Below are 26,803 nucleotides of genomic sequence, written 5' to 3' on the forward strand. Positions count from 1 at the left end.
CCATGAGAATAAATCTCTGAAGAGAAAATACATAGCTGTTTCTAGACCAAAAGGGTGATCAAGAGTCTCAGTGAATGTATTAGGACTTTGATCTGTGACATGCAGAGTTGCAGAGATTCTCCCACCAGCATTTTTTTTTTTAGGGAACTTTCAGCTCATCTGGAAAATATGCATGAAGACCTGGAAACTGGATTTCCAAGACACAGAAAAGAATCTCTAAGGCGAGGAGACCTGGAGGAGCAAGCCTTACACACTGCACACTGAGCCACACAAATGGACTGAGCTGGGAACCTCTCAAAGGAGTGTGACTGAGAGGAACCTATACCAGAGCCTTCCTTTTAGGAATAATCTCCCCTGAAAACTCCAGCTGGCTCTACAGACAACACCTATGTGCTCATAGGAGAGAGGTCCTGTGACCCTAAGAGTGGCCATCACAGGGTTCCTTACATTTTATTTTTTCTAATACTTTCAAAGTACTTCACATACACTCTATTTCTTACTCAGAAATACTAGGCATTTTTCTCATGTACTCATAGCTGTGGTCTATATCTTAGTCAATGAAAATATGTCTCTAAATGTTCTCTCCAAGTCTGTTTTGCCAGAGAACAGAATGTAATAAGACATTTCCTAAATCCTTAAGTATTTGGGTCCCTTGTAGACAACGCCATTTGCTAAAAATTTTTTTAGCCGATACTTGGCCCTCATTATTTGCTTTCTTTTGGAATCTAACATCCAGTGGAAATGCTTAGGTTATTTGAGTCATTTGGGGTTATTTTGTTTGTTTGTTTTTTATTTTTATTTTTTAAGGTTTTCAAGACAGGGTTTCTCTATGTGGCCCCTGGCTGTCCTGGAACTCACTGTGTAGACCAAGATGTTTTGAATTTATAGAGTTGTCTCTGCCTCTCTGCCTCTCTGCCTCTCTCTGCCTCTCTCTGCCTCTCTCTGCCTCTCTCTGCCTCTCTCTGCCTCTCTCTTGCCTCTGCCAAGTGTTGGGATTAAAGGTGTGCACCACCAGCTCCCAGCTTTTACTTTCTTTTTAAAATATTTTTTACATTTATTTTGTGTTGGGAGGCAAGTATAAACATGTACTGGGATCTGAACTCTGGTCCTCATGACTGAACAGCAGATCCTCTTCACCCTAAACCATCACTCCAGCCCCTACACCCCTACACACACTCTCTCTCTTCCCCCTCCCCCTCTCCCTCCCCCTTCCCCTTCCCCTCCCCCTCCCCCTTCCCCTTCTCCTTCCCCTCCCCCTCCCCCTCCCCTCCCCCTCCCCTCCCCCTCCCCCTCCCCCTCCCTCTCTCCTTAGTCTGACTCTCCCACAGCCCAGGCTGACCTGGAAGTCAGTAAGTAGCTAAAGTTGAATTTCAGATCTGCCTGCACCCACGTCCCAAGTGCTATCATTACAGGCATTTGCCGTCCTGCCCAGCTGCTCTTATCTCCTTCTTGACTCTCATATTTATCATTATGTTTTGTGTTTGTCATTTAGTATTTTTTTTAAAAGATTTATTTATTTATTTTATGTATATGAGCACACCATTGCTGTCTTCAGACACACCAGAAGAGGGCATCATATCCCCATTACAGATGGTTGTGAGCCACCATGTGGTTGCTGGGAATTAAACTCAGGACCTCTGGAAGAGCAGATTACTGCTCTTAACCACTGACCCATCTCTCCAGCCTGTCATTTAGTATTTTTTTTTTAAAATATTGATTATTTTAAAAAAAAAAAAAACATGTATCATTAGTGTGTATGTGTGTGTGTGCGTGTGTTTCAAACAAAAAATAAAATGGGGGGTTTATCTTCAATGGATTTAGAAGCTTCTAAATGCAACACAAAGAAAGATCAATTCTTTAAAACAACAAAAAAATTAGGATTGTCTCTGAACTGAAGATCTTCTGAGCCTACCATTAGCTGCCAGGGGGTTCTTTAGGGACAAACTCATAGGTACTCATAGGAGTAGAAACTCCCACCTCTTTAGATGACTGATAATACCCTTTTTAAAGTCACCACCACCACCAAGAAAACTCAGTGAAACTTAGAAGGAACCAGCCCAAACTCTGAGCTACTCTGATTCATTCTGCTTAGGTGACCTATTGTGGAAACATTGCTCATTGCAACAAGAACATTCCACACAGAGGCTTGTCTTTGTTGTTGTTTTGAATATGTGGTCCATGAACTGGAACTGAGCATGCTCAGGGGTATGCCTCCTCTATCTGAAAAGACATGTTTTCAGTATATGAATGTATGCATTTCCCCAGTTAAAGTCCCAAATGGCCTCAGTGTTCTCAGTCCTCACTGCAAGTTACTGCCCTGTCTCCACTCTATTTCCCTCTGGAGCATAATAGCTTTGCAGCTGCTAGGAGGAAGTGAGTGAAGAATTGGTTACATCGTTATTCCTTTCCCTGCCTCCCTGATGTTGCTTCTGTTCCCTGATAGTTCAGTGCTAGGATCAGTACTTTAATCCTTGTGACCTAGGTTTGATTCCTGGACCTGGAGCCTTGGCATGTTGGTAACCCAGGTTGAATACTATGGCTCTCCTCCTTTACCTTCCTTTTCAACAACAACAACAACAACAACAACAACAACAACAACAACAACAACAACAATGTATCCCTATGAACAAATGAGTAAACGCATGTGTATTTACTGTGGGGTGGGGGAAGGTTGAGTATGATTGTATATGCCTATAATCCAACACTAGGAAGCTATGGCAGGGTTCACAGCTAGCTGAGACTATATTGCAAGGCACCATCTCAAAGCCAAACACAAACATAGAAACAAACAAACAAACAAACAAAAAACAATCCCTTTAGTCTCTCACAGGCAATAGGAATCTTAGAGTTTACAAGAGGCCTTTCTCCTTATTAAACCCTAGAAGTCGGAATGTCTGTTAGTGAACAAACCCAGGCTGTAAAAGGCCCTGGCTGGATTCTCTTTCTGTTCCTCTTCCAGCTTGCAGATGCCCACAGGTTGCAGATGCCCACAAGTTGCAGATGCCCACAGGTTGCAGATGCTGCCCACCACCCCCTTCTCCAGCCTCCTTCCCATTTTGTACGAATCCTCTTCTCTGAGTTGGTCTTTCCTGCTGGCATCTAGGATTCCAGTAACAATAGTGCATACGTATAAGCAGCTTGAGATAAGGGCCCAACTACCCTGAAGGCAAGAGCAATTTTCTTATTAACAATACCTCTGCCTAACCAGTCCTGAGATAATGATCAGCCAGAAGACAGTTGGATGGTTATCCCACGGGTCTTGTTTCCCCCCTTCTGACCTTTCCCTGTATAATCTACAATCTATGCAGTACCCTAGAAGACATTACTGAGGACACTTGGTTCCCTTATCCTCCCATCAAACGATATTAATGCATTGCTTTAGTCTCTCGCCATTGCTAGCTCTGATTTCTGGGATGAGCTGCTGCACTCAGTTTGTTAGGAGTCCCTGAAGTCAGGCTGGGTAAGGCCTAGGGTTAGCAGTGATTGCAGCTTACAAATAGCAACCCATAGTGTTCTGTGCAGTTGCAACGCCCCTCCCACTTGTCCCGTCTACACTGCTGTATCTTTGCAGTGAAAATCTTTTGTAAACTCCTAATACACATATTTCTTTCTCTCAAAAATGGAAAGTGTTTTTAAACTGAAGCAGGATGAGCAATTAGGACAATTAAAGCAATCAGAGCAGTCAGATGTAAACTTCTTGGTGAATTTAGGGACTCCAAAATCCACTCTTACAATAATCCTGTCTACAGTGGCTAAAGCTTTAGAAGGCTCTGAAGAGGCATTCCCAAATACTCCCTCTGGTCAAATGGGCATAGAACAGGTTCTCTGCTTTGTTTATTAAAGGACTATGTCCTCACATCTATAATCTAAAATAAAAGCAAATGGTGTTTAGAAGGACTGGGTCTATCATCCAAATCACTCTTAGAGTGTGGCTTTCTGACATTGTTGTTTGTGTTTTTGAGACAGGGTTTCACTGTGTAGCTCTGCCTGTCCTGTAGATCAGGCTGGCCTCGAACTCACAGCACTCCTCCTGCCTCTGCCATTTTAGATGGTTATTTTAAAACTCTTTATAAAAAAGGGAAATGTATATCTATAAAGGAAAGTTTTGTTTGCGAGGGTGTTTTCCTGCCTGCCAGCTAAGTCCCCAAGTAGGGAAAGACATTAACGTAAGTAATAAAGCTTCATTCTTAACCATCTTGTCTCAAATGGACTTTTATTTATATTCTCCTTGGTCTCAGCAAGTGATGTTTAGGTTGGACTTTAATAAACTTGTTGAGAGCAGCTTGCCCTGTCCGAAGTGATTCCATATTATGTAAAACAGGATTTTTTTCAGATTGTGCTTTGCCATAAGAGACTTTCCTTTACAAGTATCATTTGACTCCATTTTAAGGATGAGAATGAGAATGTATCTTGGTGGACCTTTGACTGGTACCATCTGTCCGGCACCACACAAGAGGTACAGACTAATAACTGGCATATTCCTGGAAACAGAAGCGGTGCCACCCTATACATTATGGGGGTAAACTGAGGTTGTAGGAGCACATGAGCACATTAACATTATGTCAAAGAAGCCAGCCCCAAGAATTTACTGGACACATCAGACTAGGGAAAGGGTGCAGCTCCCTCACCTGTATCCCAGAAAGAAGAAAACTCCTTACAGAGTGATGATGACAGCTCTTCCTACCTATTGTCTGACCACCTGGTGAGTGTGGCAAGGAACCCACAGGCAAAAGATTTCTGACTGTCCCAGGGGCTTCAGTTTGGCTTGGTCTCTGCTGTTGACAGGGCCTATTTGGATTGAAGTCTGCCTGTCCAGTTTGTCAGGACATGCTATCCATGTGTCCACCTGAACAAGGTCCCGACCTTAGTTCCTACGCCTCACCTCTGCAGGTGGACTTAACACTGCAGATCTGTGTCAGCCTGTGATCCAGAATCAGCCGGAGCTATGTTAGCATCTTCAGCAGACTTCCCACTCTGCCGTGTATATTTAACCCTTTACAGCTAATCTTTAATACAGACATATGCGTGTTGACTAAGCCAGCTCAGTCAGTCAACAGGGTCTTGAGGGAGGGAGGGAGGATTAAAGAAAGAAAAGACAATTAGACAACATTATAACATGACCCCGGCCAGTGCTGATGTGGGTTTATTTTTCTCCAGTCTGCCTTTATACCATTCTAGGCACAGCAAAGAATAGGATCAGTTCTATGTCAAAGACAAAGTAGTCAAGGAACAAACAAGGCATAAACAAAAGTCCTATGATTACTGTATTCAGGGACTTAAGGAGCTGATCAAGACACAAAGAACACATTCCTCAGCTCTATTCATCTTGAGCCTACTTCTTTGTTCTAGCCCAACATCAAATTCTTGCCAAATTCCTAGAAGCAGCCCTAAGAACTCTACACAGTGGGTATATGTACTTGCATACTGTATGGCTTGTGATCTGGGAGTTAAAATTAATATTTAATCTCAGCAGTAGGGAAGCAGAGTCAGGCATAACTCTAGGAGATAGGGACTAGCCTGATTTATATACCGAGTTCCAGGCTATCCAGAGCTAAATAGTGAGACTCTGTCTCAAAATAAAGAAAATTGTATTTCCCTTGGCCTGACTAGCAAAGAAAGTGGGATTACTTGGCAAATTGCTGCCAATGAAACCACCCACTTAGTGAATTGATTATTACTCAGTAAACTGTGCCACTGTAGAAAGACACAAATATGTTATTGACATTTTTGACACCATGCACTCATGATAATATTGTATATTTTATACCTTATTTTGTTGAAGAATCATTCATACCTTTAAAGTGCAAATGACGGCTGGAGAAATGGCTCAGCAGTTAGGAGCACTGACTGCTCTTCCTGAGGTCCTGAGTTCAATTCCTATTGACTATGTGGTGGTTCACAATCATCTTTAATAGGATTCAATGCCCTCTTCTGGTGTGTCTGAAGATAGCTATATTGTACTCACATACATAAAACAAACAAATAAATCTCTGTTTTTTTAAGTTGCTTAGCTACCAGATCACTTAAACAATGAAACAATGTAGTCAAAAGAATGGGTGCTCACAAGAGGTCCTGGTTGCTACCCAAGATTTGGTCCCAGCCTCACAACTATAGTCTCCTCCTCTCCTCCTACATAGGACACAGCCACCTAGGAATGAACCTTCCTAAAGACCTGGGACTAGTTCTTAGCCCCCTCACCCCCAAACCATCTGCTGATCATCAATGATTCCACAGAAAGATTTTGCAAAATGATTGTACTCGATTAACCATCCATCTTTATGTTAACTAAAGGGTGGAAATGAGAAGGTATTTTAAATGTCACAAGAATGAAGTCACAGAATTCTTTAGTCCAGGGGAAAACGTGAGACATGGGCTCAGGTCTCTGCAGACTACCTATGCTATACAGGTACCAATACACATCAGGGAAAGCCTTTTCCTGCTTTTCACTTCTCACCTGGTGCTAAGTGTGATGGAAGACACCCAGTTAGCATCCTATGCTGCCTCCCTCTTGTTCTTATGAGTGTAAAAGGAAAAACAACAACAACCCCCCCCCCCCATACCATTAGAGGAGCACTTCTTCTCAGCCACTAGGGGTTATATTTATTCCCAGGTGCCTATCTTCATTTTGGTTCCAATAAATCCTTGTTTTGACCCTTGATGGGCTTCAATTTGACTTTCAGGTTGATCAGTATATAGGTTGACAACTGAGATTTTTGTGAACTTAAATCATGTACTTCAAACAATTTTCTTCAGTCACTTTCAGATTTTATTATTTGTATTGAATTCTAGCAATTTTTCCTTGCAGCTACTGACTTCTTCTCTTTAATTTGTTAATGTTATACACACACACACACACACACACACACATACACACACACACAGATGTATTTTGAGATACGATCTTACTATATAGATAAGATTGGCCTTGATCCTCTTAGTTCCTGAGTCCTGAGATTACAGGCATTTGTTGCTATAAACAGATTAACCTTTCTTTTCTTTGCTTCTCCTCTTCTTCCTCCTCCTTCCTCTCTTTCTGTCTCTCTGTGTCTCTGTGTCTCTGTCTCTGTCTCTCTCTGTCTCTGTCTCTCTCATTCTTTATCTCTCTCTCTCTCTCTCTCTCTCTCTCTCTCTCTCTCTCTCTCTCTCTGTCATGATGTGTATGTTTTGCTGGGAATCTAACCTAGAACTTCATCACACTCTATAATATCCCATATTGTGGTAAATAATGTGAACAGGTTTTCTGAAATTTAGATGCCATTACATTGGCAAGACGAACATTTGTCTTGATAAAATTAGAAAATACACTCTTGGAATTTATTTTTAATGTTATGTTAAGAACTTATATGGGGCTAACAGTGGTGGCACCCATCTTTAATCCCAGCACTTGGGAAGCTGAGGCAGATGGATCTCTGAGCTTGAGGCTAGCCTAGTCTACAGACTGAGTTTCAGGATGTCCAGGGCTGCACACAGAGATACCCAATCTCAACAAAACAAAACAAAAGAAACAACAACAAAACAAAAAGCCAAAAAAGAAGGAATGAAAACAATTATGTTTCTATATTTATGAATGATGGCTTGTTTGGGGCTGTGTGGGGTCCCATGGAGCCCAGTCATTGGATAAGGACTTCATTAAGAAGACAGAGAAAGCTGGGCAGTGGTGGCACATGCCTTTAATCCCAACATTTGGGAGGCAGAGGCAGGTGGATTTCTGAGTTCAAGGCCAGCCTGGTCTATAGAGTGAGTTCCAGGACAGCCAGGGCTACACAGAGAAACCCTGTCTCGAAAAGCCAAGAGAGAGAGAGAGAGAGAGAGAGAGAGAGAGAGAGAGAGAGAGAGAGAGAGAGAGAGAATAACTTTGGGGAGGTGCCTCTCTGCACCAGAGAATCCCCAAGGAAAACCAACAGCTGAGAACTTTCTTCTAGCAACACTTTGCACTTAGAGGAATAAATCTCTCATTCCCAGGCTGACCTTGATGGCCCATTCCAGCGTCCCCCATATCAAGGAAACCTGGTAGACTTCAAGCACAGCGGGAAGGCCAGAAGGAGAGGGACTGAGGAAGACAGTGGGTTCTACTTTGAATACAATGAGGTGGAAGTGTTTGAGGAGCTGACAGATGGGCATCAGTAGACAGCTGAACCGATAAGTCTGAAGCTCTAAGGCAGTGGTTCTCAAGCTTCCTAATGCTGAGATCCTTTAATACAGTTCTTCACGTCGTGGTGACCCCAACCACAAAATTAGTTTCATTGCTACTTCTTTTTTTTTTTTTTTTCAAGACAAGGTTTCTTTTTGTGTAGTCCTGGCTGTCCTGGAACTCACTCTGTAGACCAGGCTGGCCTCGAACTCAGAAATCCGCCTGCCTCTGCCTCCCAAGTGCTGGGATTATAGGCGTGCACCACCACTCCCCTACTCATTGCTACTTCTTAACTGTAATTTTGCTACTGTTATGAATCATAATGTAAATATCCAATATGCAGGACATCTGATTTGGGAGCCCCCCGTGAAAAGGTCATTTGATCCCCAAAGGGGTCGAGACTCTCAGGTTGAGAACTGCTACTCTAGAGAGAAGTTGGAGACAGAAATATAGATCTAGCAAAGAAAACAAGAACAAAACAAACAAAAACCCACAACGGTGCAATGGCAGCAAGAAGAATCAACGGGAGTTGGAATCAAGAGAAGATGATGTCTGAGGTGACCAGCAGACAGCTCCTCTAGAGGAACAGAGAGGTGGGAACAAGCAAGAACCTGCAAGTTCAGGAATTTCCAACCTGGCCAGAGCTTGGTCAGGGTGGGCAAGGGTGCTGGTCACCGACCCAGATGGATGAACGCCAGGATCTGATGCAAGACACGGTGAGAAGACTGCCTGTGTGTGAGAAGCAGGATGGCCCCGAGAATGGGGATGTTCGCATAGGGATATTTCTGGCCTTCTTTGTATCCCATCTCATATGCTCTCCTCTATCTGTCTCATCCCATTGCGGCCACTAGAGGGTGACATCTTACAGCCTCGGTTTCAGGAGTCACACAGAGTCAGTTAGTTAGCTGCCCTCTTGTGGAGCTCAAGGAGCTGCTGAACTTCTGGGGTCCTTTCCCCCGCCCAGGACTCTCCTGTTGTTATAGCGATCTATGTGGTAGGAGGTTTTGTGTCTAGGAAAGAGGGGAGAAACTGCTTCTCTAAATTGAAAAACGCTGCAGGCAGTCATTTCTGCTTGACAGGAAGATGGGACCTTCTCAGTGCCTGTGATTGGACAATCACTGTCTCTGGCTCTTTCAGGGATGAAGGCCACAGAGCTCAAGAGACAGGAGCTAAGTGATCTGTATCCAGAATATCTTACAATGGTCTAGTCTATTTATTTTTCGGCAAGGTTTCTCTTTGTAGCCTTGGGTAGCCTGGAATTCACTATGAAAATCAGGGTGGCCTTGGACTCACAGAGATCAATCTGCCTCCGTTTGCCACCTCCCCCAACCCCCGCTTTAATAGAGATGTAACCTTGTGTATGCTGGGCAGGCGCTCTACCAGCTTAGCTACAGCACCACGCGGTGTCCAGGACATTCCTGAAAGGAGTTCACCGTTATGCAGGGTCTCAAAAGCCCAACTCCCTTCCACAAGCGGCACCATGCCATTTCACCAGGGTATGTGCGAGCCAGGTAACTTCTGAAAGGCCCCTGTGACCAGAGGTCGTGGCAGAGGGATCCGAGTAGTCAAGGTCATTTCTGAAGGCACAGTCAGGGCCAGAGGAGCTGAATTTTCCCACATGAGTGGAACAGAAGCAGAAGAATCTGGTTGGGAGGTAGTGTGTGAGGAAACTCCTAGAACAAGCAAGGTTAGTATATTTTGACACTTTCCTAGAACTATGGATGTTGATGGATTAGGCCTTTGTTTTAGTTTTGACAGGTAGTGCTGTCTATCTGCTGAGTTTAAAGGCCTGGATAGTATTTCCAACACGGAGTAGGCTGTGCTAAGGTCTTAGGGCCTTACTAAGGACTGGGGCCCTGTTATACTATCACCCAATGAAATGATACAAACTTTAGAACTTTGGAAATGGTCTCTAGGATCTCACTGCCATGCTCCTGAAAATGGCTTCTCTAGCCTCTGTGTTGATAGCACTGTCAAGAGGACTTGAGATTGGCCTCTTGGTGTGGCTCTGGCTTCAGTGGCTGTTGAACTTCTGGTACTGTAACACACGCCTGCCTGTCAGCTCTAGCTGCTGGCCAACACTCTCAAAGACCTTCTGGAACTCCTTTCAACCCTGCCATCCTCTCAGCCTGTCTTAGCCAAAGGACTTCACTTCAAGACAGATGTGGGTTGAACCTACGAGCTTTGGAAGTGTCTCAACTGGAGAAGAGTCTCCAGGGATCTTGTAGCAGTATTTTCTGTCCAACTAACTGGTCCCTGCTTGGTGAGGTGTCTGTTTAACTTTTACATAAGCATGATATTATAAGGAAAGTTTGTGTGACTAAACCGAGCATATTTAAAGACAATTCTTGGGTGGATTTCCTGATTGCCAAGTGTCCACAGGCTGTGCTCTCAGCATTTGGCAGAGTTGGCAGGATTCCACGGGATGTGTGACTGACTGGCGAAACAATCTTTCAACTGGGCAGAAAAGGAGCCGAAGGAAATCCCTCTAAAAATCTTGGAGTCTAATAGTAACTTGGTATATCTATAAGAAGAAAGTTAAGATTTTGTCAGAATGGCCACCCAAATCACTAGACTTTCAAAAAATGTTTCAGAGATTATTTAAAAATAATCCAGGGCAAGATGATTTATCCAAAATACTGATAGGAAAATATTGATAGACTATTTTAAAAAATGACCAGTGAAGTTTATATGGTATATACAGGTTATGATAAAAAACAAACCCAAAAATGTTCAATGGTCAGTGAAGCCAGGTCCACACAGAGGCCAGCTTCAAGTTCTCTTTCCTATGGGTATCAGCACAGGGTGGTTTTGTACTTTCAGTGCTCACAGTCTGGGGCTTATGATGCCTAGTCTTGATGATGTCAATTTGAATACATTTGGAATTAACCAAAACCCAAAATGACTGGACCCACTCTAAATCTGGAAGAACCACCTTAAATTTGGGCCACACCTTCTTCTGGCAGCCTATATAAAGGGCATGGAAGAAGAATACTCTTGTTCTTCGCCTGCTTGCTTTTGCTCTTGATGGCAAATCCGTCACTTCACTGGCGTTAGAGCCTCCTTCTTCAAGATTTTGATATATTCTGAAGATCAGCTGAGATATCCAGCCTCATGGACTGGATTCGTAGACTTTCCATTGATAGACAGCCGTTATTGGATCAACTAGACCACAACCTGTAAGCCACTCTAAAAAAAATACTGTATCTATTTCTAGGAGGTTATCCTTGCAACAGACATCAAAGGTAGGAGGGACACACAAGAGCCATGACAGTAACTGTCCTTGTGATGGTTTGTTAATGCTTGGCCCAGGGAGTGGCACTATTAGCAGGTGTTGCCTTGTTGGAATAGGTGTGTCATGGTCCCCAGTGGAACTAATGAAAGTTGTCCAGAGAGTAAGGGATGTGACCAGATTGATGAAATGCTTACTTTGCTTCATACACTATCCAAACTGCTTCAGATTGTTAATTCTTCAAGGATATCTACAAGATAGACATCACTAATTGATGGGCAAGTGAGATGAAGTTCAATCTCTCATATAACTTTGAGGCTGTGGATCTGGGATTCGAAATTAGTGGTCTCATCCTAAAAAACATGTGCTCTGTCAATCTATGCTTTCGTTAGCACACATAGAGGCAGGTTTATGTACCACCTGGGGGAGTTTAAAACATCTTTAGGAAGTCTACCAGGAAGCAAGGATTTCAGTACAGTCATAAAGCCAATTGCATAAAGCCTAGCCCAAAGAAGAACCAGGAGGATGGGTGAAGAAGATACAGGATGGAGCTCGTTCCTTGGCAAGAAGGAAGGAAGTGGCAGAGTGCAGGCTCTACCTGTGAAGTGAAGGAAGAAGGGAAGTGCTCTATGTCTGCATGAGGACAGCATGCAGATATAGAACACTCATCCAGCTGCCATTCCACAAAGTTGCTGTGGAACAGGGCAACAGAAATTCATTCCTTCCTTCTCTCCCTCCATCCCTTCCTCTTTTTCCCTCTTTCCCTCTCCTGCTTCCTTTCTTCCCTCCCTCTGATCTGCAGTGCTGGGGATGGAACTTGCATATACTGAACAAGCACCCTGTCACTGAGCCACACCCCACATGTCAGTAGCGATTCGGACCCCTTCTCTCCCAGACCTTTCCTGAGTTATACTGACCAGTGGCTCCAACAGACTGTCTGTGCTGAGGCTTGAGCTGGACGCCTTGCTTGATCAGCTCCTTCTAGACCACACCCTGGGTCTTTGCCCTTTGGTTTGGATGCCCTCCAGCACTGTAATCATTAACGCCTTTGGGAAACTCGTGGACAGTAGGTACCAGAGACTGTACCTGTCTCCAACCAGAGGCAGTATCTGCTGAAGTCTCGAGATGGAGAGAAGTGAGGAGAAGGTTGCCAGTGACAAGCCCGTGGGGCAAGAGCAGGGCAGTGGGGCAGCAGGGCTGATGCTGAAGAGGGAGATTGGTCTATGGAGTGCAGTGTCCATGACCGCTGGCTGTATGATTGGTTCTGGCATCTTCATGTCACCACAGGGGGTCTTGGTTTACATAGGCAGTCCTGGAGCCAGTCTTATTGTCTGGGCAACCTGTGGCCTCCTGGCCCTGCTGGGTGCCCTGTGCTATGCTGAACTGGGCAGCCTGGTTCCTGAATCTGGGGGAGACTATGCCTACATTTTGCGAACCTTTGGCTCTCTGCCTGCCTTTCTGGTCATCTACATATTCGTTCTGGTAGGCAGACCAGCTGCCATCACTGCCGTCTCTCTGAGTTTCGCTGAGTATGCACTGGCTCCCTTTTACCCAGGCTGCTCCTCACTCCCTCAGGTCATAGTCAAGATCGTGGCTTCTTCTTGCATCCTCCTGCTGCTTCTGATCAACTTCTGGAGCTCACGGATGTCCACTGTGCTGATGAATGTGTGCACGGCCGCCAAAGTGTTCTCACTGCTAGTCATTGTAGTGGGTGGGGCCGTGGTGCTGGCACAGGGCCATATTCCCACAGAATCCCTGCTGTTTGCCTTCCACAACACCACACAGCAAGCAGGGCGCATTGGCATGGCTTTCTACCAGGGGCTGTGGTCCTTTGACGGCTGGAATAATATCAACACGGTGATAGAGGAGCTCAAGAACCCAAAGGTGAGTTGAGTGAGCCTTTCTTTGGATGAACCTCTGAACATCTGAAGCTTCAGGAACTGGTGTTCCAGCTACTCAAATGACTGAGATCATGAGCAGTCTAACTGGAATCAAGGCCCTCTAGCTGTACTCATAGGACTTGCATGGCAGCCCATCTGCCTTGAGTAGTTTATGGAAAGATTTAACTATATCTTCTTAATAAAGCAGAGTATTTCATAACATCATACCCATGGTCTCATCTTTCTGCCCCTTAGGTTAACTGTCAACACCCCACTTTTTCTTTTCTTTTTCTTTTTCTTTTTTTTTTCTGTAGGGAAATACTGAAATTTGCAAGAGGAGAATTATTTTGAATTTATACTGCCATCATTCTTATTAAATCTGCTGGCCACCTCCTGGATTGTCCCCTCCAGAAACATTGCTTCATAGTTTCTGAAGCCTGGGAGCCACTTTGGCATGGGGGAACAAACCAGTCATGCCTCCTCACCCTACCTGTGAGCCTGGCCTGGATAACCAGTGTGCTAGCCGGTCTTCAGGGCTTCCTGGGATCTTCAGTAATTAACTTCAGTGCTGACTCTTTGCCATAAATATGTTTTCTGAGATGTTGTTTGTTTTCTTCTTCCCTTGCAGGAATTTCAAATTCTCACAGAATGGGGGCTACAAGTCTTCTGCTGTCCCCGCTGGGCTGGCTTAGGGGCACTCTGGCTTTCAGAGGCTTGGCAAAGGCCCACTGGAGGGGGCTGCTTGAGAAGAGAAGGGCAGTTTCGAGAGAGAAGCACAAGAACAGGGTTGGGGTTTGAGAGAGAGAGAGAGAAAGACAGAGAGAGAGAGAGGGAGAGAGAGAGACATGGGAAAGACAGATGGAGGCAGAGGAGAGAGAAACAGAGACAAATGAGCAATAGAAACAAACAAGAGATAGAAACAGAGACAGAAGAGAGGAAGAGGAGAAAGGCAGACACACACACACACACACACACACACACACACAGAGAGAGAGAGAGAGAGAGAGAGAATATGCATGCTAGGAGTCCTAGGGATTCATCCTTATTTTTATTATCATTTTTCTTTGAGACAAGAGTTGTAGGCCCAGTGGGGCTTGAACATGTTCTGTGGCTAAGAATGCCCTTGAACTTCTGATCCTCCTGTCTTTACCTTCTGAATGGTGAGATTACAGGAGTATATCACCATGCCTGGTGATTTTTAATTTCTTGCATATAATTTTGTTCTCCTAATTCTTTGTGTGTGGAAGGGACTGCTGTAATAACTGCTCCCACTTATTCCTAGGGCTCTGAGGTTTCGGTCGCACGTTCTTGGCAGATGGCTTGGGCAATTCTCAGTACATGGGTAGCATGCACACAGGGCTGTCTCAAGCAAGACTTTCCCCTAGGTCGAGGAAAGAGTAGGGTCCCTCAAGCTGAAGACCAGCTCCTATGGTTGCATAGGTTACCAGCAAAGCTGTTCTAGAAAGGACCCAAGAGTTAGGATTTCAGGCCCTGGATTCACTAGTTCCTGTGGCAACTACTCAGTTCTGTTGTGACAGCAAGAAAACAGTTGTAGGTAAATACAGGGACACAGCTGTATTTCAGTGAAAGTTTATTGTCAATATCTCGGGCCACCCAGTCCGTGGCTTGATGATCTCTGCTAGAGCTGGGACTTTCTCAGTATCGATTTCAAAGCAAAACCTAAGCTAGTCGTCAAAATGCCAGTATTTAAAATTCTGCCTTAACTCGCTCAGAAGGGTAGAGGAAGGGTCTATTTATTTCTCATTCTCCTCACCTGCACTAAAGAAACTACAGAAACTTTACCAAGCTGGGGTCACCCTTATTATGCAGACTCCTTAGGGTTTGAATGAAGAATTCAGGGCCCTCAGAATGAAATCAGAAAATCTCACTGTTTTTTGTGCTACTGTGGCCAGAAATATGTCTGTGAGCCAACCCAGGGCTCTACTATTGTCACGGCTCATTACCTGGGAAAGACGTTAAATTTAAAAGTATTTCTTGCCCTGACTACCTGTGAGGTTGGGTCATGCATACTAGGTGCTCACTGTGCCGAGGACATCCCAATAAAGCCTGTGAGAACGAGAACACCCTGGTTACAGGTAGACTTGTGTGAGCCTAGGCAGAGCCACATTCCACGCCCTGGGAGGTAAAGCAGTTGCTGCTCTATCTGTTCTGTGGTCAAGGCAACTTTCCTTTGAACTCGGAGTCCCAGATTTTAAGGCTGGAGGGGGCCTGGGAGAACTCACATACAAGTCTGTTGCTGTCCTGTTTGCTTCGTTTTCCCTAATGTGCAATATAGTCCTCTTGGGAGAAAGGACCTACAAAGCAGAACGGTCAAACAAGGCCTCCTGGGAGAGGAGACCAGAGTCTAGGCACAGCTCTGCAGAAGCAATAGGAACATGAACTTGGAGGCCAGAAAGGACAGAGCCTGCCAGTGTACAAGGGTATACAGGGAGACAGGACAGCATCCATGCTGAGGCTGGTTGCCAAGAACTGAGCTAGGTCGAGATGGCCGCCTTGTTCTCAGTGTCTCTCTCCACTTTTAAGAATTTCTATGAGCAGAGCTCAGTCCTGGCAGAAAGCTCTGGAAATTGTCCTTTCTTTAAGGCTGATATGCTAATCAGAAGTGGATGTTCCCAGGAGGGGCAAATCCTACCCATGGCAAAGCACATTAGTGAAGTCTTTAGCTTTCTTTCTCTTCTGTTTTCCTCTGTAAGAAATTCTCCTTCACACCTTCCTGCTTCATGTCCACGCTTCAGAGACGGCCCTCTTCATTCTGGAAGCTTCGGTGATGCCACCCCCATTCCCTCTGTATCTCTACTGCTCTTGACCCAGCACCTTTTGTCGGTTCCCACACATCTGTCTTTGTGTGCCCCATGCCACTGGGATCATGACCTCATGGTGGAGGAACACAGTTCTTCCAACCCCCAGGGTCTGGCACAGTACCCTGTGGATAACATAGTTCTGGGTGTGTTCTGAAGGCCCAGAAAGACCTCATTGACTAAACTTTGTTCTTTCCTCTTCTCCTTGACCCTGCAGCAGAACCTGGTGTGGGCAGTGATGATTGCCATCCCCCTGGTCACCATCCTGTATGTCCTGGTCAATATCAGTTACCTGCTGGTTATGTCAACCTCAGAGATCCTCTCCTCTGATGCCATAGCTGTGAGCTGGGGGTGAGTGAGTCATGTGGTATGTCCCCTGAGCCCTAGATAGACATTAGGGATAGGGAAGGAAGGCGCTCTATGCGGATTTGAACTTGCCTTTAAATGTGTTGTTCTCGCTGTTTCCGAGGAGGCCTTCTGGACCCTTTCCAAGTTACCGCTAGAGTTCTTGCCATTAATCCTTCTGTTGTTCTAGGGACCAAGTTCTGGGGTCCTGGGCCTGGCTGGTGCCCTTGGCTGTTGCACTTTCAACATTTGGTGCTGTCAATGGTGGGTTCTTCAGCGGCAGCCGCGTGTGTTATGCAGCTGCAAGAGAAGGTCACATGGTAAGAAGTGGGAACTGGGGTCACACGAGGAGGGGAGGGCCGCAAGAAGGGCCGAGACACCTTTCACCTATACCTTCTCCTACCTGAGCTTTTAGCCCAAGCCTGGACTTTTCCAATCAGATGCAACCCTCTCTTCTTCTGAATGGGGGACATGGCATGCCATCCTTTCCAAGTTATTTGTAATCTCTTCCAGGTTTTAGGGCAGTTATGCTCCTGGATTATGTGAGTTGGGAGATAAGTCTAGAGTACAGAGGCCACGGGAAGGAGGCCCAAAGCACACACAGTGGCCTTTTTCCTCGGAGGCTCTTTGCTCCTGTGTTAGCTTTTACTGTAATAATAGTACTGAATAACAGACAACCCCAAATCCCAGCGGCTTGAGGTAATATTTAATTGTTGATCCTTGTGTTTTCTGTGGCCCTGTTTGTTTTGGTCATTCTTATTTAAGAATGACTCTTTTCCTATTTCAAGGATCCAGGCCAAAGCAGAGGTGGCTCCTGGAGAGCATTTCTTAATTAATTCAGTAATCATGGGTTCAAGGTGTCAGATCAAACATAGGAACACATTGAAAGCCCTTGCTTGTCACTTGTGCTCATGCCTTATGGGGTGAATCAAGTGACAGAGTCTAGTCCACATCAATGGTTGAGAACTATATTCCCATCACAAGATGCAAAGAGAGGGAGACTGTATTTGGAGGATAATAATTGAGGGTACCAGAGAAACCCAAGGAAGCCTATCCCCCTGGAAGCCATGGTACTAATGACCATTAGATTGGGCGGGCACACTGGTGCCCAGGGCATGACAGGAGATAGACTATTTCCTATGGCTTTTCTACAGCTTCTCTCACACTGACTGTGTTTTCCAGCCCCAGCTTATGTCCATGATTCATGTGCATCGACTTACACCAGCCCCAGCCCTGATCTTCACTACAGCTGTGGCCTTGCTACTGGTCATCCCAGCAAACTTCAGCACCTTTGTGAACCTCTTGAGGTAAGCGAGATTTCACGGGCCTAGACATCTATGTATCTACATACCCTTATATGTACAAAGTTGCACATAGAAATGTGTGTGTTGTCTTCTGGAGTGCCTATGCGCAAGTGCACGCGCGCGCACACACACACACACACACACACACACACACACACACACACAAATTTTTCTCATCATTGAGTACAGACCAGTGTGGTGGAGAGGCATGGTAACGGGAGTGTTTGGAGGCTGTGTTGAGAGGTCTGTGTAGCTGCTTGCTTATATCTCAGTGGGCCAGGAACCGGAAAGAGGACAGGAAGCTGGATGTTAAAAATCTCAAGACCTGCCCCCCCCCCACCGCCCCGAGACCCATTTCTTCATTGAGCCTTCATTCCCCATACCTCTCAATAATCTCCTAAAACAGCAACTCCAGGTGTTTCAAACACATGAGCTTGTGGGGCAATATTTTACATCCAAATAATATCTGTCTCTCTGCTTTGTGACTGTCTATCTGTCTATCTATCTATCTATCTATCTATCTATCTATCTATTTATCTATCTACCATTTATCTATACACACACACACACACACACACGAATGCTAAGGCTGGGCTGATGCTGTCACTTTTTTCTTAGTCCTCCTTTCTGCTCCTATGACGATGTTGGAGGGCATGTAGGCACTGTACTGCTGGAGAGCCCTTGGATACGGTATGATTTTTTTCCCCTTGTAGACCAGGCTAGTGCTCTGGACTCTGTCCCATATAATTCTTCAGAACTCAGTGTAGATTCACAGCCAGCTGTTTAAGCACAGTGAATGATTTCACCACAGGAAGAGGATGTTCTGACTCCTTTTAATATTTTCCTCCAGACAGAGGTCACAGGCTGTTGTGATACCTGTTTGTAATTTTCTAAGCTCATTTGAAACAGGGCTGATTCTTCAACTACCAGATAAGCATAGTAGCTGCGTATGGAGGGCGTTTTAGTAATGTCTCAGGCATCGCACGTTCCATTGCTCTGTTGTCTAATCTAGAACAGGATGTTCAGTGCTTGGTGTGACTGTTGAAAACAGCAAGCCACAAATAATGTTTTATTTTCATTTTTTCCCATGAGAAAGATGGAAATCATTATATGGCGATAACAAAATCTAATCCACTGTAGATCTGAGGGGTGGAGGTGTCTTCAGGTAGAGACTGGAGAATATGACCAAAATGTCTCAGTACAGAGCAAGAATCCTGGGATGATCCGTTCAGTTAGGACCTAATACTTTACAGTCTTGGTCACCTCAAGGGATGGCATGTTCTGGACCTTACTTGCCAAGTTAGATAGAATTTGTCTATGTATCCATGTGTACGCAAGTGTGTGTGTGTGTGTGTGTGTGTGTGTGTGTGTGTGTGTGTTTGTGTGTGTGTGTGTGTGTGAAGGACAGGGGACCAAACCTGGATGTCATTTCTTATATGCCATTTACATTTTTAAAAACTCAATGTCCTAGTTAGGGTTTATATTGCTGAGATGAAACACCATAACCAAAAGCAAGTTGGAGAAGAAAGGATATTATTTGGGTTATACTTCTACATTATAGACCATTACTGAAGAAAGTCAGGCCAAGAACTCAAACAGGGCAGAACCTGGAGGCAGAAACTGATGCAGAGACCATGGAGAGGTGCTGTTTACTGGCTTGCTCATCATGACTTGCTCAGCCTGCTTTCTTATAGAACCATGTAGAGGAATTTTAATCTAGAGACATGGCTGCTCTGGCAAAGGATCACATCCAAAGTTTCTTTAGGTCTACATGATCCAGCCAGAGTACAGACACACCCTGAATTATAGTATGATCTGGCTAGAATATAGATACATCCTTAGTACACACCTTTAATCCCTAATAACAAAGGTAAGGTTTGTAGAAGGAAGCAGCCATGTTTGAAAATGATGTCTAATTGAGGGGCAGACAAAGTGACAAATCAAAGGAAGATTTGACAGAATGAGTCAGAGATAGAATATGTCCAATGCACAGGAGAAGAGCACAGGAAAGAGAGGCTACTGAAGAGTAGCAAGAGGGAGAGAGAGGTGTGGTGTGTGGTGTGGTATGGCAGTTTTACAGAGACGTTTGCACAGAACAAGCTAGACACAAGTGAAGATGGAGCGAACCAGAGAATGAGAAGAAGCCAGAAGGTTAGAACATATTTCCAAAGTTGGTATAAAGCCAAGCAGAGAGATTCAGGCAGAAGCAGAAAGAAGCCAGAGTGAATCAGTCAGCTTGGAAGATTAGATTGTACAGAGACTATAAGCTTCCAGACCTAGGCCTATGGATAGTTAGAGCAGAGAAGGAAACGCTCTGGGCTCAGACCAAGCCCTGTATTTGCACAGCTTTGGTACAGCTCTCATCTCATCCTATCATCAGAGGAAATAAAAGCAACATTTACAGAACCAGGACCACCTGCCCAGGAGTGGTACCACCCACAATGGGCTCATCCTCTCCATCAATCACTAATTAAGAAAGCGACCCACAGTCAGACCTTGTGGAGACATATTCTCAGTTGAGATTCCCTCTTTTCAGCTAACTCTAGCTTGTGTCAAGTTGACATAAAACTAGTTAGCACATATAGCATCTCACTATGTAGCTCTGGCTGATCTAGAACATGCTACATAGGCCAAGTTGGCCTAGAACTTATGGCAATATGGAATATGGGCAAGTGTGAAAGTAGCCCAGTAGGCTAGACTGGCTAGCCAGTGAGCACAGGGATCCACTTATCTCTGCCTTACAGTGCTGGGATTCCAAACCATGGATTCTGGGGAATGAACTCAGGTTTTTGTGCTTGGGCAGCAAGCTCTTTACTGAGCCATTTCACCAGACCCTTAGGTGGAATTTTAACAGAATGGTGGCAACCACTCAAACTATAGACCTTGGAAAGGCTAGAGGCAAGAGCTTATTGGGTGCTTAGCAGCCTCCATGTAATGAATATCACCAACCATAAAGGAAGGATGGGTTGAGAGAACAGCTCTATTTCCAGTGAGATGTCCCTCCAATGAGCACAGGTCTCCTTGAGATTCCACCATGCTCTCCTTTTCAAAATATTCTATTTTAAAAGTTAATATACTGTTTGACAGTTTCACACTTGATTTTGGCTTAAAGGGCAGGAAGCAGTTATTTTTGACAATTTCATATATATAATATAATTAATACAATATATAACATAATATATAATATTGTGTAATGCATAATATATTATATAATATATATAATGTATAGTGTAATACACACACACACACACACACACACACACATATATGGCCACACTTCTCCCTCTACCCTCTCTTATCCTCCCTCTCACAAACCACACTTCTTCCTTCTACCAAGATTCTTCCCCGGTTTCATGTCTTTTTGTTTTGTGACTCCTCACTGGGTCGTCTTTAAGCTTTTTAAATTTTAATTAAAATGTATTTATTTTATTCTATGTGTGCTCTGCATGTATGTTTGTGGACCACATTTGTGCCTGGTTCTCACAGAGGTCAGCAGAAGGCATCAGATCTCGTGAACCTGGAGTTACGGATGTTTGTGAGCCACCATACAGGTGGTGGAAACCAAACCAGAGTCCTCTGTGAGAGCAGCAAGTGCTCTAACCACTGAGTCATCTTTACAGCAGCCCTCGGCTCGCCTAGAGAAGACAAAATGCTCCTCCTTGTCTTTGAGTATTTTGTCCTGATCTAAACAAGTCCCGTCAGAGAGGCTTCATCTACCCTTTCCACTTCTCGCTGCAGCTTCCTGTCCTGGCTCACCTATGGGACCACCTTTGCCTGTCTCCTGTATTTGCGAATAAAGACAAAGAATCTTCCCCACACTTACAAGGTAACTTCCAGGATAGCCATATTTCTCCTTCTCCTTTTCCTTCTCCTTTTCCTTCTCCTTCTCCTTCTCCTCCTCCTCCTTCTCCTCCTCCTTCTCCTCCTCCTCCTCCTCCTCCTCCTCCTCCTCCTCCTCCTCCTCCTCCTCCTTCTCCTTCCCCTTGTTCTTCTCCTTCTTCTTCTTCTTGTTCTTCTTCTTCTCATTCTTCTTCTTCTCATTCTTCTTCTTCTTCTTCTTCTTCTTCTTCTTCTTCTTCTTCTTCTTCTTCTTCTTCTTGTTCTTCTTCTTGTTGTTCTTGTTGTTCTTGTTGTTCTTCTTCTTCTTGTTCTTGTTCTTCTTCTCCTCCTTCTCCTCCTTCTCCTCCTTCTCCTCCTTCTTCCTCTTCCTCCTCCTCCTCTTCCTCCTCCTCCCCTTCCTCCTCCTCCTCCTCCTCTTCCTCCTCCTTAAGATTTGTTTATTTTATTTTACATAAGTACACTGTAGCTGTCTTCGGACACACCAAAAGAAGGCATCAGATCCCATTACAGATGGTTGTGAGCCACCACATGGTTGCTGGGAATTGAACTCAGGACCTCCGGAAGAGCAGTCAGTGCTCTTAACCACTGAGCCATCTCTCTAGTCCTTATAGCTACTTCATAACTGTAATTTTGCTAATTATGAATCATAATGTAAATACCCGATATGCAGGAGATCTGATATGTGACCCCCCACCACCAAAAGGGTCGAGACCCACAGGTTGAGAACTGCCAGCCTAAACAAGGCATATCAGTGGCTGCTATTGTCATTGTATTTTGCAGAATAGGACATTTGTTTGTGTGGGGGTGGAGGTGGTAAGGGGTACTGACCATTTCTTTTCTGGAGGGCCATGAAGGGAAAAGATAGAACACAAACACAGAGGCCACATAGCACAGAGAGACCAATGCTGGGCTCCAGACTCTGCTTCTTACGAGCTCCCTATAGCCCAGGAGGCGGCTCCCCTGGCCCAGCCTGGCGTTCTTGGAGATTCTGGAGCAGAGGCACTTGTGGCAGGTGAAAATAAACGGGAGGTAGATAGGAAGAACCAAACTCAGTGACACCCATGTCATTCCAGGTCCAGGGATCAAATAACTTCTTTGTGCCCTCTGCAGGTTCCCACCATCATCCCTGCCATCATGCTCCTGGTGTCTCTCTACCTGGTGCTGGCACCCATCATTGACCATCCCCAGATGGAATTCCTATACATCTTCCTGTTCATGCTCAGTGGCTTCCCGGTGTACTTCCTGCTTTTCCACTTCCAGTGTCAGTCCAAGTGTATACAGACAGCCACTATGCATCTCCAGATGCTCCTGGAAGTTGCTCCAACCATTAAAGATCATTGAGTGGGTGCTCCGATAGGTTCTGCCCTGCCCTCTTCACTACAGACCCCACCCTTCCCACTGGCTCTCTGCAGACTGACAACACATAATTCTAATAAACACTTAGTACCATAGTACAGCTGCTTCCAAGCTTGGGGATATCTACCAGGAAGGACACTATCCCATTTCTATAAAGCCTGTTCCTTTGACACAGGTGCCACCTGGTTTCACAAAGGAACCAGCTAGTTACAGGCAGACATTTAGCTGCTATCTGTAGCCTAAGAAGACAGCATGGAATGAGTTTCTTCTTTGGGTTTCTGCCATTGGAATCCTGTCGTCTTATTTGGACTCGGATGATGCTTGAGTTGAAGATTTGCACATCTTGGGATTTATATGGGGCTGCTTGTATCAAGTGGGGAGAGAAGCAGAGAAATCCAGCATGGCAGGAAAAATGTAGATGGTATATGATAGGATATGCTTCAGCAAATATGATATGGTGCTGAAGAGCAGGGAGGCGGGGTCTGAAAGAATAGTTTTGATTTTTGTCCTATAGTCTGCTACTTGATAGAAGTCCTTGGGTTTTACATCCTTCTGCTTCTCTTCCTCCTTCTTTTCTTCATCCTCCTTGTCCTTCTTCTCCTCTTTCTTCTCCTTCTTCTCTTCCTCCTCTTCTTTCTTCTTCCTTTTCTTCCTTCTCTTCCTCCATCTCCTCCTCCTCTTCCTCCCCCTCCTCCACTTCCTTCTAATTTGCAAAGCTGGAGATTAATCCAAGGGCATCATGGATACTTAAGCAAACACACTATGCCGTCGATTTGCTGGGACAACTGATTCCATAAAATAAAATTCTCATTTTGCCTCTGGTGAGTCTGAACGGGTACCTACCTACTTCTGGCAATTAGACAAGATTTGTCTATGGTAATTCTTGTCTGGGAAGACTTCAGTTATGGCTTGAAGCTGCCTATTTGCTTGAACAGTGCAATAAACAGTAGATGTATTGCTAGGAAGGAGGGGTTATTGGCTTTGAGAGAAAGGAAACACAGATACGTTTCCAGGAGAAAGGACAAAGAGCTGGAATAGCTCCCCTGAAAGGTAATGTGGTTATAAAACTGAAGACAGGAGAGGACAGAGAAACCTTGCTATCCTGGGACGAATGCAAGAGATGAAGAATGACAGGTGCCTAGAATGTTGGTGGTGAGAGTGTAGCTCCCGAGGGCATCTAGTGGGGTGGGTGACTCAAAAGAAAGGGGCAGAGGACATCTTTTAGTTTCTCCTGAAAGCTGAATTTAGGCAACTCATGTACAGCGTTAGTGCACCTTGCATACAAGCCATTTATTTTTTCTGTTAGTGTGATAAAACACCATGATCAAGGCAACTTAGAGAAACTGTTTGTTTAGGTTTATAGTTCCATAGAGCTAAGAGTCCATCACCACTATGGCAGGGAAGTGTGGCAGCAGGCAGACTCGGTGACTGCCACAGCTGAGAATTCACATTTTGAAATTTCAAGCATGTGGCAGAGAGCACAGCTGGAATGGTGTGCGGCTTTTGAAACCTCAAAGCCTGCCCCTAGTGACACATTTCCTCCAGCCAGGCCTCGCTTCCCAAACCTCCATGAATAGCTCCACCAAGAGCACTTAATGTTGAACAATCTGAGCCTATCATGGACATTCTCATTAAAACCACTGCTAACCCCATAAACTTGTTTCACGGTAGACATCAGTCAGAAATTTCAGCACAGTTTGATTCAGTTCTGATACAGAGTTTGAGTTTGGTCCAAGCTCCTTATGTTTAAGGGTTCAGTTCCTCATAACTGCTATCACTTCAGACACCAGTGATTTAAGTACAAGATCTCCACTGTATCTACTAGCATGTCATTGAAATAGGACATTCCTACAACATCCACTTTCAAGTATAATAATTTACGAGGATGACTTACGGGACTTAAAAAAAAAAAACACTTTATGATTACCAGTTGAATATAAAAGATTCAGGCTGGAGAGATGGCTCAGTGGTTAAGAGCACCAACTGATTTTCCAGAGATCCTGAGTTCAATTCCCAGCAACCACATGATGGCTCACAACCATCAGTAATGGGATCTGATGCCCCTCTTCTGGTGTGTCTGAAGACAGCTCCAGTGTACTTATATAAATTAAAAACAGAACAAAACAAAACAGGAATATAAAAGATTCAACTCAGAAACACTTAAATGGAAGAGATGCACAGTGCATGGGTGGGGTGCACAGGTGGGGGTTGGGAGTGCAGTTTCTGTCAAATTCTGCTTCTCTTTGGTTGTGTAGCAGTTTCCTCTGATTTGAAAAATCCATCCAGGAGGGAGGTTTGTTAAGACTCAGGAAGTTAACAGAATTTACAATTCTCAGGAAGTAAACAACTAATAACTCTCAGGAAGCTCCTGAAATTCATGAGATTCACAAGGCCCCTCCCTAAGGTGGTCTGGCCAGAACAAAAGCTCCTCTGTTTGATGAGCCCACTTGCTGGGTAAATAAATGTTTATGTCTCCTCAGGAAAAGTCTCCTAAAACCCTCTCCAGCACCTACAAATGTTTTCCCAGAAGCTTTCTAAATCCTGCCATTCAGGACTTTTTATAGAGGTGTCATTAGGTATGCATGATTGATTAAGTCATTGAGCAATTTCAATCTCCAACCTCTGTCCTGTCCGCAGGGGGGGGGGGTGGATTAAATGCTCTAAACTTCTAACCATGCCCTATTCCTTAAGCCACTGAGGTATATCATATACAAATATTCAGCATTCTAGTCATTTCAAAGATAATAGGGACTTTGTATTAGCAATTGGAACAAAACTTTATTTCTGGTCTACCACAGCCCTGAACTGTTCGTTAGCACAGTTCCTAGTGTCCCATCTTCCCAAAGGGAATAATCTGTTGGCAGAGAAAAAAAAGTTTCAAAAGAGGCTAGTCCTACTCAGCTTATCCTCTAAGTAGACTGTGGGTTGCTAGAGAAACTATGTGATTGAAGGATTAGAGTGTTCAGCATAACCTCTGGAGAAGAGGGAAGAGCTAAAAATTAACTTCAGTCATCAAAGGCCAATAGTTTAATCAAGCATGCATGTATAATAGGGATTCTATACAAAATCTAAGTGAGGGGTAAGAGAGTATCCAGACGAGCTGGTGTAAGGCCCCCACAAAGGGAGGACCTCACCCAAGCCTCAGGAATTCGAGGCCACCCAGTAACTCACAAGACACTGAATTTGATGCAATCAGCAAGAGGTATATTTTGATCAACATGTTGAGGTCAAGACCCATGACCCACGCAGGGGCAGTGGGGTCTGACACCAGGGCTTTGGAGACAGAGAGAATTTAAAGCCAAAAACCACAACTCAGGGGGGAAACCACAACCCAGGGAGAGTAAAGGAGGGTTATTGGAGAGCACCTGTGGAAAGTCCCAGTCCATTATTCAGTTTGGGACAGGGTCCAAGGAACAGTCATGGGGAACATTTTGTATAGGCTATTCTCTAAGAGCCTATTCGTAATCAACCATCTATCTTGTGGTCAGCCAAGTTCCTGAAACACAGAGCTCATGACCAAGCTGACCTGCACTCTTGGTTCTGCTCTACCTGCTAGGAGTTTTTGAAAAATTTTAACCCTTTCACTGGGACTTCGTGTTCCTCCCACTTTCCTCTATGTACCTCTGCACTGCCCCATTCATACATTTTGTTTTGTTTTGTTTTGTTTTGTTTTGTTTTGTTTTGTTTGAAACAAGATTCCATCAAATCCAGGCTGGCCTTGAACTTATTACACAACCAAAGATGGACTTGAACTCCTGATTCTTGTGCACACATTTCTGAGTGCTGGAATTACAGAAGCACACCACCACACCAATTCATGCAGTGCTGGGGGGTCAAACCCAAGGCCTTTCACATGCGAGGCAAGCACACTACCAACTGAGCCACATCCTAGTCCC

The 26,803-nt window shown here is 44.6% G+C and overlaps 1 protein-coding gene across 1 annotated transcript; it reads left to right on the forward strand.

Moving 5' to 3' along the window:
* Nucleotides 1-12,460: 12,460 nt before the first annotated feature.
* On the forward strand, nucleotides 12,461-23,739 carry LOC117717254 (b(0,+)-type amino acid transporter 1-like). Its single transcript, XM_034514580.2, has 6 exons — nucleotides 12,461-13,247; nucleotides 16,280-16,413; nucleotides 16,598-16,727; nucleotides 17,590-17,714; nucleotides 21,450-21,537; nucleotides 22,662-23,739. The coding sequence occupies exons 1-6, from the start codon at nucleotides 12,489-12,491 to the stop codon at nucleotides 22,890-22,892; spliced, it is 1,467 nt and encodes a 488-aa protein (XP_034370471.1). The 5' UTR covers nucleotides 12,461-12,488; the 3' UTR covers nucleotides 22,893-23,739.
* The last annotated feature ends 3,064 nt before the right edge of the window (nucleotides 23,740-26,803 follow it).

This window comes from Arvicanthis niloticus, chromosome 11, assembly GCF_011762505.2.
Source record: "Arvicanthis niloticus isolate mArvNil1 chromosome 11, mArvNil1.pat.X, whole genome shotgun sequence".
In the NCBI taxonomy this organism is placed as follows: Eukaryota; Metazoa; Chordata; class Mammalia; order Rodentia; family Muridae; genus Arvicanthis; species Arvicanthis niloticus.

Bases quoted from the DNA above. Each gene is read 5' to 3' on its own strand.
- LOC117717254 (XM_034514580.2), top strand. From the start codon at position 12,489: ATGGAGAGAAGTGAGGAGAAGGTTGCCAGTGACAAGCCCGTGGGGCAA. The intron at 16,728-17,589 runs GTAAGAAGTGGG...TGTGTTTTCCAG, and splicing joins CTGCAAGAGAAGGTCACATG to CCCCAGCTTATGTCCATGAT. The intron at 17,715-21,449 runs GTAAGCGAGATT...TTCTCGCTGCAG, and splicing joins ACCTTTGTGAACCTCTTGAG to CTTCCTGTCCTGGCTCACCT.